Below are 11,947 nucleotides of genomic sequence, written 5' to 3' on the forward strand. Positions count from 1 at the left end.
AAATAAATAAAATAAAAATAGAGAGAGAAAAACAATCCAGTGGTGAAACTAGTGTTTAAAAGCATTTTTTGTATTATGACTAAAGCAGACATGTCTCTAGCTCTGGAAGGTTCATTGATTCTGACTATTGCTCTCCTGCTGCAGACTCGGAGGGAGTGTAGAGAAGGAAAGAACTGTTTTCCCAAAACCTGCTCGGGGCTGACATTGACAAATTCAGGGGCACTAGATTCTTGGCTTGAAAGGGGCAGTGACAGGCTAATGAGATGTCAGCAAAGGGGACCTATTTCACAGGGCCAGGGCCTGCTCCTGCTCCACAGCCCCCACACCCAAGGGTCTATTTTCTCTTCAGCTTCTGCTGCCTTGTGTCTCCTAGACAGTCACCCTGGCATTGGGCCCTAGGGGCCATCTGCCTGGGTCATCTCTGCCAGCTTCACCTTGCGGCCTCAGCTGATGGGCACTGACCACTCTGGCCCCAGGGCGTAGAGGAGCGAGGCTCCAGGTGTGCACTCTCCTGCCTATGCCTCAGCTGGTGTCCCTGTTGGCAGGAGACCAGGCAGGTGGCAGCAGCCATCCTGCAAGGACACTGTATCTCCCCGTGACCTAAGAATAGAGTTCAGAGGGAGGCCTGGACAAAAATGCCCCCTCACTAGAGAAGCTACAGCCTGGACAGTGGGGACCAGCTGGCTTTGCCATTTAAGGTCAGCGAGCTACCACCTGGGCCCAGGAACGGGGCTCCTGGGAGGTTTTCTGATAATCATTGGCATGATGAGATCTCTCTGCGACTACAGCTCCATCCAGTGCTCATGTGAGGGCTGGCCCCTGTTGGTCTCATGCGCAAAGGGGCCTGGGAGGTGGCACTATCCCCCCAGGACTGGAAAGGCTGCCAGGGGCAGAGCTGATTTCCCCTGGGGCTCCTCAATACCTGGGCAACAGAGTTGAGTGAGCCTAGGCTTTGGAGCCAGAGCTCTGTGGTCAAATTTCAGTTCTGCCACTCATTCTGTAGCCTTAGGTTAGATATTCAATCTCTCTGAGCTATGGAAGTGGGCATAATAACATCACCTCCCAGGGTGTTGTGGAAACTGTGAAGGCACCTTTTCCTCCCACCCTGACAACGCCTCCCCTGACCTCCTTCAGCCTCACCCAGGACTGTCACACCACCTTCCAGCAGTCAGAGGCCTGAAGACAAATTTGTAATTGCGTAACCCACTTGGCCATCCTCTGGCCCGACAGATTCCTGCTGAAGAGTCACTTGCCAGCTGCTTCCCAAACACAGTGACTGGTGGACAGGCAGGCCCTCAGCCCCTCAAAGTCGTGATCCCCCTCCTCATCCCAGCCCAAAGCACCTCTGCCCAGACACACTCACCTCTTAGTGGTCAGCGGCCTCTGTGTGGGGGAAGCAGGTTGCTTCTCTGGCCAGGTCAGGTGAGAGCAGTCTAAGCCCTCTGTCCAGACAGCCGGAACCGGGGGCCGCCGCCAGCCTCAGGAGCCCACATCCTCTTAGGCTGTGTCCATTTATTCCCATCAAGCCTCAGTGGCCTCAGCATCAGCATCAGCTGCAGCTCTGGGTCCAGACTTTCCATTTGTGCTCAAGGGCAGATCAGATGATTGTCAGCCACAAAGCAGTGACCTAGACCTTGGGGTATATTTGTTCTTGCTGCAGGCTAACTTCTATTCACTTTCCCTCCAACACAGGAGGGGGAAATCATCTTTACAAGGACAAATGCCCCCCCACCCAGCCACTGGCACTTTGCTCTCCCAATTCCCCAGGCTCTATTCTACTGGAATATTTCTTCTCAGCTAAACTCTTCTCTCACCTTCTTTCACCCTAGACCTCTGCGGCTGCTTAAAGCTTTCCAACCTTTTTCACATCTTGGCACGTGTAGAAAATAATTCATCTGTAAGGTGTACAGAGGTAAATGGAGGGGGCTGCTCCTGGCCAGGGTGACTGGCCCCAGGGAGGATGGGTGAGTCAGGCTTTCCAGGTTCCACCATGTCATTCTAAAAGCCAAAAGGATCCTATATACGCACCCTGAATCCCATTCTCATGGCACCCTGCTTGGGAAATGCTAGTATCATGGGGTGTCACACTCGCCTAAGCTTTGTGATTTATCTGCTCCTTTTCATACGTGGGTGTCCCATTTCCTCCAGTGCTTGCACTATGGCAGTCAGCAGATCTCCTGGGCTGGGAAGGTCTCGAAATCCCCTCTGGCAGGCTGGCCGGAGTCTTCAAGGTTCACCTTCTTTCCAGGTATCCCACCCCGTTCCCCTGCCCAGGCTGCAGGAAGAACCTGGTGTATCTGAGAAGTAGCAGTGGCTGAATTTGTGCTGGGGTCTTACCTTGCCCCGAAGGACATAAAACCATAGTTGCTCTTGACAAATGCTCTATAAAATCATCCTGAGCACATAGTTGAGACATCTCAGGCTGCAAAAGTATGCTGTGCTATGTATTCAAATACAATATATACATTTAAAAATTTTTTTGAGACTTTAAAATTTTTTTAAGGGAAAAAAATAAATTGTTGTCCCTTAGGCTGGAGTGCAGTGGCACGATCTCAACTCACTGCTACCTCCACCTCCCCGGCTCAAGCAATCCTCCCACCTCAGCCTCTCAAGCAGCTGGAACCACAGATGTGTACCACCACACCCAGCTAATTTTTTGTATTTTTAGTAGAGACAGGGTTTCGCCATATTGCCCAGGCTGGTCTTCAACTCCTGAGCTCAAGTGATCCACCCGCTTCAGTCTCCCAAAGTGCTGGGATTACAGGCGTGAGCCACCGTACCCAGCCAAAAAAATGCTCAAAATAGAGACAAGGTCTCCACTGTTGCCCAGGTGCTGGTCCTCCTGGGTTTAAGTAATCCTCTCACCCTGGCCTCCCAAAGTGCTGGGATTGCAGCTGTGAATCCCAGCGCTGGCCTTAAACATATACATCTTTCAGATGCAATTCTCACAGTAAAGGGGCTAAAGTGAGCAATGGGTAAGGGATACAAAACACCTTTGGGAAAGGGATGGTAACTGGGTACCATCAGAATAAAGTCACGGAGGAGAGGTGAGTTATGTCTGCAACTGTGCCTCCAGGGCCCATCTGCTGCCACTCATTAGGCATTCCCACTCACGCAAGCACCCAGGCACCAAAACCGATTCCTCCCTTCTGCATGAAGCCTGACCTTTTAGTCATTGTCCTTTCCCATTGCTCAGAGTTCAACTGAGTACCAGGCACCAAGCTCTCCAGCTACGTGTAACACTCATGCCCCTTCACCCGTCTGCTCTCAAGAACCACGGTCCTCCAACAGGTGCTTGGAAAAAAGTCCAAATCAGAGAACTCACCCCTCTCCAATCTTTCATACACATGCATATTACTCCTACTTTAAATAATCTCCATGACATACAATTTGGGTCAAGCATGAAAAACCAGTGACTGGTATTTTGTCTGACAGCTTCACTTTCTCTAAGCAATAACCCCTTCAGTGCAAACCATCTTTGCCATTGTAGGTTTCAGCTAAGTATGGAATAAATCAGGATTCCAAGCCCTTCTCATGCGACCAATACTTTATTAAAGACTGACAGCAATAGTTCTGGCAGTGTGGCTGGGCACCTGAATTTTGGCTCCAACGTTTACTGTTATCTAACCCTTTGCTACTGTACATGTGGTCACATCAGACCAACAGCATCATTTGGGAGGTTATTAAAAAAAAGTATCTAGGGGCCAGGTGTGGTGGCCCACTTCTGTAATCCCAGCACTTTGGGAGGCAGGACTGCTTGAGCCCAGGAATTCAAGGCCAGCCTAAGCAATATGGCAAACCCCATCTCCACAAAAAAAAAAAAAAAAAAAAAATTACAAGAATCAGCCAGGCATGGTGCCACACACCTTTAGTCCCAGCTACTTGGGAGGCTGAGGTGGGAGGATGGCTTAGCCCAGGTCAAGGGGGTGCGGTGAGCTATGATGATGCCATTGCACTGCAGTCTGGGCAACAGAGACTATCTCAAAGAAAAAACAATTAAGACATGTCTGAAGCCTCACCTCAGGCCTATAGATTTAGAACCTGCATTTTGTTTTTAAATGCGAGTCAGGGGTCTCCCTGTTACCCAGGCTGGAATGCAGTCGTACAATCACTGCTCACTGCAGCCTCAACCTCCTTGGGCTCAGGTGGTCCTCCCACCTCAGCCTCCCAAGTAGCTAGGACTATAGGCACATGCCCTATACCCTAACCCTAACACAACACAAATTTTTTTTTGGTAGAGATGGGGTTTCATCATGTTGCCCAGGCTGGTCTCGAACTCTGGGGGCTCAAGTGATCACCCAACTTGGCCTCCCGAAGTACATGAGCCACCAGGTTGACCCCAAACCTGCATTTTAGTATCTACTGTTGATTCACATCCATTTTTGTTACAGAAGCACTGGCTCAATCTGAACTTGTTTCCTTGCTTACAAAATGATTCTATAACCACTCACTTCAGGCCCAAATTAAAAACAGATAAACCAACAAGCTGGGCAGTGGCTCATGCCTATAATCAAAACTTTGAGAGGTTGAGGCAGGAGGATCACTTGAAGCCTGTTCAAGACTACCCTGGGCAGCATAGCAAGAACCCATCTCTACAAGAAATAAAAATAGCTGGGCATGGTGGTATGCACCTGTAGTCCCCAGCTACTCAGGAGGCTGAGGCAGGACAATCACATGAGCCCAGGAGCTCAAGGCTGCAATGAGCTATGATCATGCCACTGCACTCCAGCCTGGGCAACAGAGCAAGACCCTCAAGTCAGGTGGTTCATCTACCAGCCTCATACATCCAACTTTAACTGGATCAAGTATTTAAGTCAGCTAGACATTTAAAATGGAAACATCACTTTTATTAACAATTTAGGGCAATAGACATTTACAGAACAAAAATAAGACAGTTCCAAGACAATGGAGTGTAAAAGTACAGCACACAGGTTAATACTCTTCACCCTCATCCTCTCCATCAGCACTATCTGCTCCAACCTCCTCATAATCCTTCTCAAGGGCAGCCATGTCCTCACGGGCCTCTGAAAACTCGCCTTCCTCCATCCCCTCACCCACATACCAGTGAACAAAGGCACGCTTGGCATACATCAGGTCAAACTTGTGGTCCAGGCGAGCCCAGGCCTCAGCAACAGCTGTAGTGTTGCTCAGCATGCACACAGCTCTCTGAACCTTGGCCAGGTCTCCACCAGGCACCACAGTGGGAGGCTGGTAGTTGATGCCAACCTTGAAGCCAGTGGGGCACCAATCCACAAACTGGATGGTACGCTTGGTCTTGATGGTGGCAATGGCAGCATTGACATCTTTGGGAACCACATCACCACGGTACAACAGGCAGCAAGCCATGTATTTACCATGGCGAGGGTCACATTTCACCATCTGGTTGGCTGGCTCAAAGCAAGCATTGGTGATCTCTGCTACAGTAAGCTGTTCATGGTAGGCTTTCTCAGCAGAGATGACAGGGGCGTATGTGGCCAGAGGGAAGTGGATGCGGGGGTAGGGCACCAGGTTGGTCTGGAATTCTGTCAGGTCAACATTCAGGGCTCCATCAAATCTCAGGGAAGCAGTGATGGAGGACACAATCTGGCTAATAAGGCGGTTAAGGTTAGTATAGGTTGGACGCTCAATATCAAGGTTTCTACGACAGATATCATAGATGGCCTCATTGTCTACCATGAAGGCACAATCAGAGTGCTCCAGGGTGGTATGGGTGGTGAGGATGGAGTTGTAGGGCTCAACTACAGCTGTGGAAACCTGGGGCGCTGGGTAAATGGAGAACTCCAGCTTGGACTTCTTGCCATAATCAACTGAGAGACGTTCCATGAGCAGGGAGGTGAACCCAGAACCAGTTCCCCCACCAAAGCTGTGGAAAACCAAGAAGCCCTGAAGACCGGTGCACTGGTCAGCCTGCAAAATAAAAACGTTTCATTTTAGTGTTGCGAGACATTTGGTGAAACCTGCAGAGGACTTCTATAAATCTATGGCTACACCAATTCCAATTTTAAAACTCTTCTGGGCCAGGTGCAGTGGCTCACGCCTGTAATCAACACTTTGGGAGTCCAAGGTGGGAGGACCATTTGAGCCCATGCATTTAAGACTGATGATCATGCCACTACACTCCAGCCTGGATGACAGAGTAGACTCTGTCTCACAACAAAACAAAACAAAACAAAAAAAAAGCTTCTAAGTGCTAAGTGATTCAGAGCAACTTTTCACAATCAAGTCCTTGAGCAGAAAACCTCTGCTAAGACTATTTTAAGATGAACTACTTCCTCAGGCAGAGGAATCACAAGGTCTAGGCTTGCATACACGACTCAAGTTTTGGTAACTGGGAGGGCAGCCTCTGGTTCCCTTGCTGTGGCCACAGAACAGGGCAGTTTCTTAGTTGGAGTGCTCCTAAGGGGCAGGCCCAGGATCACCAGCCCAGTACAGTGGATGTCTTATAAAGATTTGGCAGCTGCTTTCTGAGGTGGAACAACAGAATAGCCAAAGTTCTAACACCCTGGTACTGGAGTCAGGCTGTGTCAGGATCTGGCTGTACCAGTTCCTTACTGTATGACCACGTTCATTTCTCAGTTTTTCCACTGATTAAATGAGAATAGTAATCTACCTTAGGTTCAGAATTAAATAAGTACTTAGCATAGTGCTTGGCACAGTAAGCACCCAATATATGATACCAGGTACCAAGAAGTCCATTCATTTCGGGTAAAGTGACACAACCACAATTCCATGAGACCTCAGATTGTTGGGGATTTCTTCCACCTAACTGGGCTATTTTGGTTAGCAAATTGCTACTTTAAGAAGGAATGATTTTGACCTTCCAAATAAAGTATTCTGTTGTAAACTCTTGCTTCTCCAAGTGATGGGCCTCAGATTTGTGAACATCTCTACTCAGCTCCCTCATAGCCTGTGGGTCCATAAACTGCATGAGATCAACGCACAAGACAGACTCTCACCTACCAGTTACACCCATTAAGCCTCCTGTGAACCCAGTAACGCTAAGGACAAATGCAATTATTTTGGCAGGCAATAAACCTCACTCCAGAACCCAAACTAGCTACTAGGTTTATTTGTCCCTAAAGGCAGGTCCTGATTTCCAAGTCAGTGCTTGTAACTAACGCTTAGTTTTTAAGCATAGGAAACATCAGTCCAGTTTTTCTGGGAAGACTACGTAAACATTTGAGGAAAGTATGAAGCCATGAATGATGAGGCCATTCTTTTTTTAGAATGGAGCAGTCATGGCTGGGCTTAAAATACAATGTGATTTTCTTGACAAGTTACTCTGCCCAGGCCATCATGCTTGATCTCTGGTTAATTACTTACAAGCTGCCCACATGCCTAAGGAGCAAAGAGTCATCTGATTGCCAGGCTCTTAAAGTGATCCAAACAGCACACTTCATAAGGAAGCTCCCGACTCCACTTTCAGCTGTACTGGAAGTTTCCACTGTTGGCTGTTTGTCAGTGTGACACTGGCTTCTTGTTCTCTGAACTTTATTGACATGAAGGAACCAGTCCAGATTTTTTAAGTGACTTTAATCAATTAGTTGTATATAGAAGTCAGCCACCTACTCACTCAGTGTGACTAAGATGACCTCAAAAGGGGTGTCTCAGCTTGAATCAAAATAGGCTAATGAGCACTTCCTCCTACCCCATAGTTATCCCATAAACCCAAGACCATCTGGTTCAGAGATCCAATTAATTTAGTGAGCAGTTGCATTTTAGTTGCAATGCCAATAGTCTCATTTCAGTTGCAAAGAATGATTTTTGTAGTTTGGTCTCAGAACCACAAAAGAAACTCTTGCCCCACTTTATTTAAAGTACTATATTTACCAGCTTGCGAATTCGGTCTAACACGAGGTCAATGATCTCCTTGCCAATGGTGTAGTGCCCTCGGGCATAGTTATTGGCAGCATCTTCCTTGCCTGTGATGAGTTGCTCAGGGTGGAAGAGCTGACGGTAGGTGCCAGTGCGAACTTCATCTGGAGAAGATGACGGTGAGGAGCAGGGGAGAGGGAAAGAGTGGGTGAGTGGGTGACTAGCGGAGCCCCCAGGACAGACCTCCTGTCCCAGCACCCTGGGATCTCACTTGGATTACTGAGGTCAACTCACCAATGACAGTAGGTTCTAGGTCTACAAACACGGCCCGGGGCACATGCTTGCCAGCGCCCGTCTCACTGAAGAAGGTGTTGAAGGAATCATCTCCTCCCCCAATGGTCTTGTCACTTGGCATCTGGCCATCAGGCTGGATGCCATGTTCCAGGCAGTAGAGCTCCCAGCAGGCATTGCCAATCTGGACACCAGCCTGGCCAACATGGATGGAGATGCACTCACGCTGTGGGAGGAAGAAAAGAAAATGTCAGGATATGATACATCAGATGGGACATTTAGGAATGATTCACACCTAATGACTGATTAACCTTCAAGACAGATAACTGGCTGGGCGCAGTGACTCACGCCTGTAATCCCAGTACTTTGGGAGGCTGAGGCAGGTGATCACCTGAGGTCAGGAGTTCGAGACCTGCCTGGCCAACATGGCAAAACTGTCTCTACTAAAAATACAAAAAAAAAATTAGCCGGGCATGGTGGCACACACCTGTAAGTTCCAGCTACTTAGGAGACTGAGGCAGGAGAATCACTTGAACCCAGGAGGTGGAGGCTGCAGTGAGCTGAGATCACACCACTGCCCTCCAGCCTGAGTGACAGAGATTCCATCTCAAACAAAAAAAGATAACCATTTTTCAGCAGGCCACTCCTGCTCAGGGACTACTTTCAAAAGTAAAAATTTTTGAAGACCTAATTCAGCAAAAATGCCTTGGAAAACCAAAGACATGTTCATGAACTACCCGGCAAGACCAGACCATTGCTTTGTAGCCACAGTAGATATGATTCCTTAAACTAAGGCAAAATTCCCCTTTCCAGCTCTGATTCATTCTCTGAATGATTGTGTAACTACTGAGCTCATTCTGGTTCTGCTTTAATCCTATTCTTTGGGAGACAAAAGCTTCTCCCTCCCTCCTTTAAAACCAGCTTAAACCAGCAAACTACAGCCATATGACTCATGAAGAAAATGCTGGATAAGCAGCAGTTAGCTGTATTTTAAAAACTGTGGTCAGAGGCAGCTTTTTAACCATGTAGAAGAATCTGTTAGGAAGAACATTTTTCCTTCACCATCAGAACATCTCCGGGAGAGGGAAGACCATAATAATAAAGGCTAGAAATGTTACCAAGACTTTACTGATAGGTTAAGAAATTAGTTGTTTCTGGCCAGGTGCTGGCTTACACCAGTAATCCCAGCACTTTGGGAGGCCAAGGTGGGCAGATCACCTGAGGTCAGGAGTTCAAGACCAGCCTGGCCACATGCTGAAACCCCGTCCCTACTAAAAATACGAGAATTAGCCGGGCGCGGTGGCTCAAGCCTGTAATCCCAGCACTTTGGGAGGCCGAGACGGGCGGATCACGAGGTCAGGAGATCGAAACCATCCTGGCTGACACGGTGAAACCCCGTCTCTACTAAAATACGAAAAACTAGCCGGGCGTGGTGGCGGGCGCCTGTAGTCCCAACCACTCGGGAGGCTGAGGCAGGAGAATGGCGTGAACCCGGGAGGCAGAGCTTGCAGTGAGCTGAGATCCGGCCACTGCACTCCAGCCTGGGCGACAGAGCAAGACTCCGTCTCCAAAAAAAAAAAACGAGAATTATCCAGGTACAGTGGTGTGCGCCTGTAGGTCCCAGCTACTTGGGGTAAGCTGAGGCATGAGAATCACCTGAACCCAAACCCAGGAGGCGGCGACTGCAGAGATCTCACCACTGCACTTCAGCCTGGGAAACAGAGCCAAGACTCAGTCTGTGTCTCTCTCTCTCTCTATATTTTTTGAGGTAGACCAATTTAGAAGGGCCAGAGGGGCCAAAGCAAAATATGGTTAGAAGTTACCAAACCCACACCTGCTTAGTAAAACAAGGCAACAAACATAGAATCTGTACACACAGACTTAACAGGAACACAAAACAGGTGTTTAGTATTTCATTATAAGTCAGATTAGCCACTTTGGAGACTGGCAGAGCACTCGATAAGTTCTCAAAGGGCCTGGTCTCATAACCCAAGAGATAATAAAACCCTAATTACTCACAACCTTTAACCTCCTTCCCGCCTACACTCCCCATGAAATAATCAAGGTCTCCTCACCACATCAGCAAGCTCAGTATCACCTGTGTCTACTTGCCCAGCTCCAGGTCTGTGGGAGAACAGGAGTAGTTTGTTCTAATGAGCCCATGATTATTTACCATTGCATCATGTTTACCTTTTTCTTTCGAGAAAAAGTCTCGCTCTGTTGCCCAGGCTGGAGTACAGTGGCATGATCTTGGCTCACTGCAAACTCTGCCTTCCAGGTTCAAGTGATTCTCCTGCCTCAGCCTCCCAAGCAGCTGGAATTACAGGTGCCCACCACCATTCCCAGCTAATTTTTTTATTTTTAGTAGAGATGGGGTTTCACCATGTTGGCCAGGTTGGTGCTGAACTCCTGACCTCAGGTGATCCGCCCACCTCGGGCCTCCCAAAGTGCTGGGATTATAGGCGTGAGCCACCACGCCCAGCATCATGTTTATCTTTAACTGGACTTTGGAAACGCCAAAGCCCCAAAAAGCTGGAGATAACCAGATACCTGACCATGATGGCCCCCAGGCCCAAGGAGATAAAATATCTAAGATCCACTCATTTTAACAAAATGCTTCTTCTGTTTAAATGCTTCTTCTATTTTGGCACCCACAATCTTTCTTTCATTGCTCAGCCTAAACTGTCTTCTTGAAGCTTAGCAGGCAATGTCCTCAGCCACTGCCTTACCCTCCACTCTCCCCTGGCCACGTGGGAGAAAGTGAGGCACAGGTGGAGTCAACTGGTCTAGTGTTCACTGGATAAGCAGCTCTTTCCTCTCGTTAAAAAACAAGAAAATTTAACCAGTGTTCGCCCAAATCAGCCTGCTGCCGCTCTTTTTTTTTTAAATTTTTTATTTTAAAAACAGAGTTTCACTCTTGTCACCCAGGCTGGAGTGCAGTGGCACCATCTCAGCTCACTGCAACCTCTGCCTCCCAGGTTCAAGTGATTTTCCTGCCTCAGCCTCCTGAAGCAGCTGGGATTACAGGCGCTCGCCACCAGGCCCAGTTAATTTTTATGTATTTTTCGTTGAGACGGGGGTTTCACCATGTTGGCCAGGCTGGTCTTTAACTCCTGACCTCAGGTGATCCACCTGCCTCGGCCTCCCAAAGTGCTGGGATTACAGGCGTGAGCCACCGCGCCCGGCCGCTCTCCTGCTTTTTAAAGGGTCTCAACTACTTTGTGAATCACACTTTTACCAGTATCTTTTTGGTATTGCTTGAAAAGAAACAATAAGTTGTACAGTGCGACATATACATGTATTTACATATGATTTTTATATTTAAATTCATATATGTATTTTTGAGATAAGGTCTCGTTGGAGTGCAGTGGTGGGATCTCGGCTCACTGCAGCTTCCACCTCCCAGGCTCAAAAGATCCTCCCACCCCTGCCTCCCGAGAAGCTACGGGCGCGCATCAAGATGCCCAGCTAATTTTTGTATAGACGGAGTTTCACCGTGTTTCCCAGTCTGGTCTCGACCTCCTGAACTCAAGCAGTCCTCCCGCCTCGGACTCCCAAAGTGCTGGGATTACAAACATAGGCCATCGCGCCCGGCCTAAGATAGTTGTTTTCAATACTTCTGGAAGCTTTATAGAGAACACTCAAGTTATGTATAATTTCACGTTTCTTGAAAACCGAACTAAGAACACGTGGTACTAGTTTACTCTGGGGTTTCCGTTTTTTTTGAGACGGAGTTTCGCTCTGTCGCCCAGGCGAGAGTGCAGTGGCGCGATCTCGGCTCAGGGCAACCTACGCCTCCTGGGTTCAAGCGATTTTCCTGCCTCAGCCTCCCGAGTAGCTT

The 11,947-nt window shown here is 48.3% G+C and overlaps 1 protein-coding gene across 4 annotated transcripts in view; it reads right to left on the reverse strand.

Moving 5' to 3' along the window:
• Positions 1–4,825: 4,825 nt before the first annotated feature.
• TUBA1C (tubulin, alpha 1c) overlaps positions 4,826–11,947 on the reverse strand; it is a 53,631-nt gene continuing 46,509 nt past the window's right edge. For 3 of the 4 annotated variants that reach the window (XM_011987582.1, XM_011987583.1, XM_011987579.1), the window contains 3 exons: positions 8,110–8,332; positions 7,831–7,979; positions 4,826–5,907 (listed from right to left, as the gene is read on the reverse strand). In XM_011987582.1, coding sequence (XP_011842972.1) covers positions 4,933–5,907; positions 7,831–7,979; positions 8,110–8,230 — 1,245 coding nt within the window. In that variant the 5' untranslated portion in view covers positions 8,231–8,332 and the 3' untranslated portion in view covers positions 4,826–4,932. The remainder of the gene's footprint in view (positions 5,908–7,830; positions 7,980–8,109; positions 8,333–11,947) is intronic. The other variant, XM_011987580.1, reaches the window with a different exon arrangement.

This window comes from Mandrillus leucophaeus, unplaced genomic scaffold, assembly GCF_000951045.1.
Source record: "Mandrillus leucophaeus isolate KB7577 unplaced genomic scaffold, Mleu.le_1.0 Scaffold313, whole genome shotgun sequence".
Lineage (NCBI taxonomy): Eukaryota > Metazoa > Chordata > Mammalia > Primates > Cercopithecidae > Mandrillus > Mandrillus leucophaeus.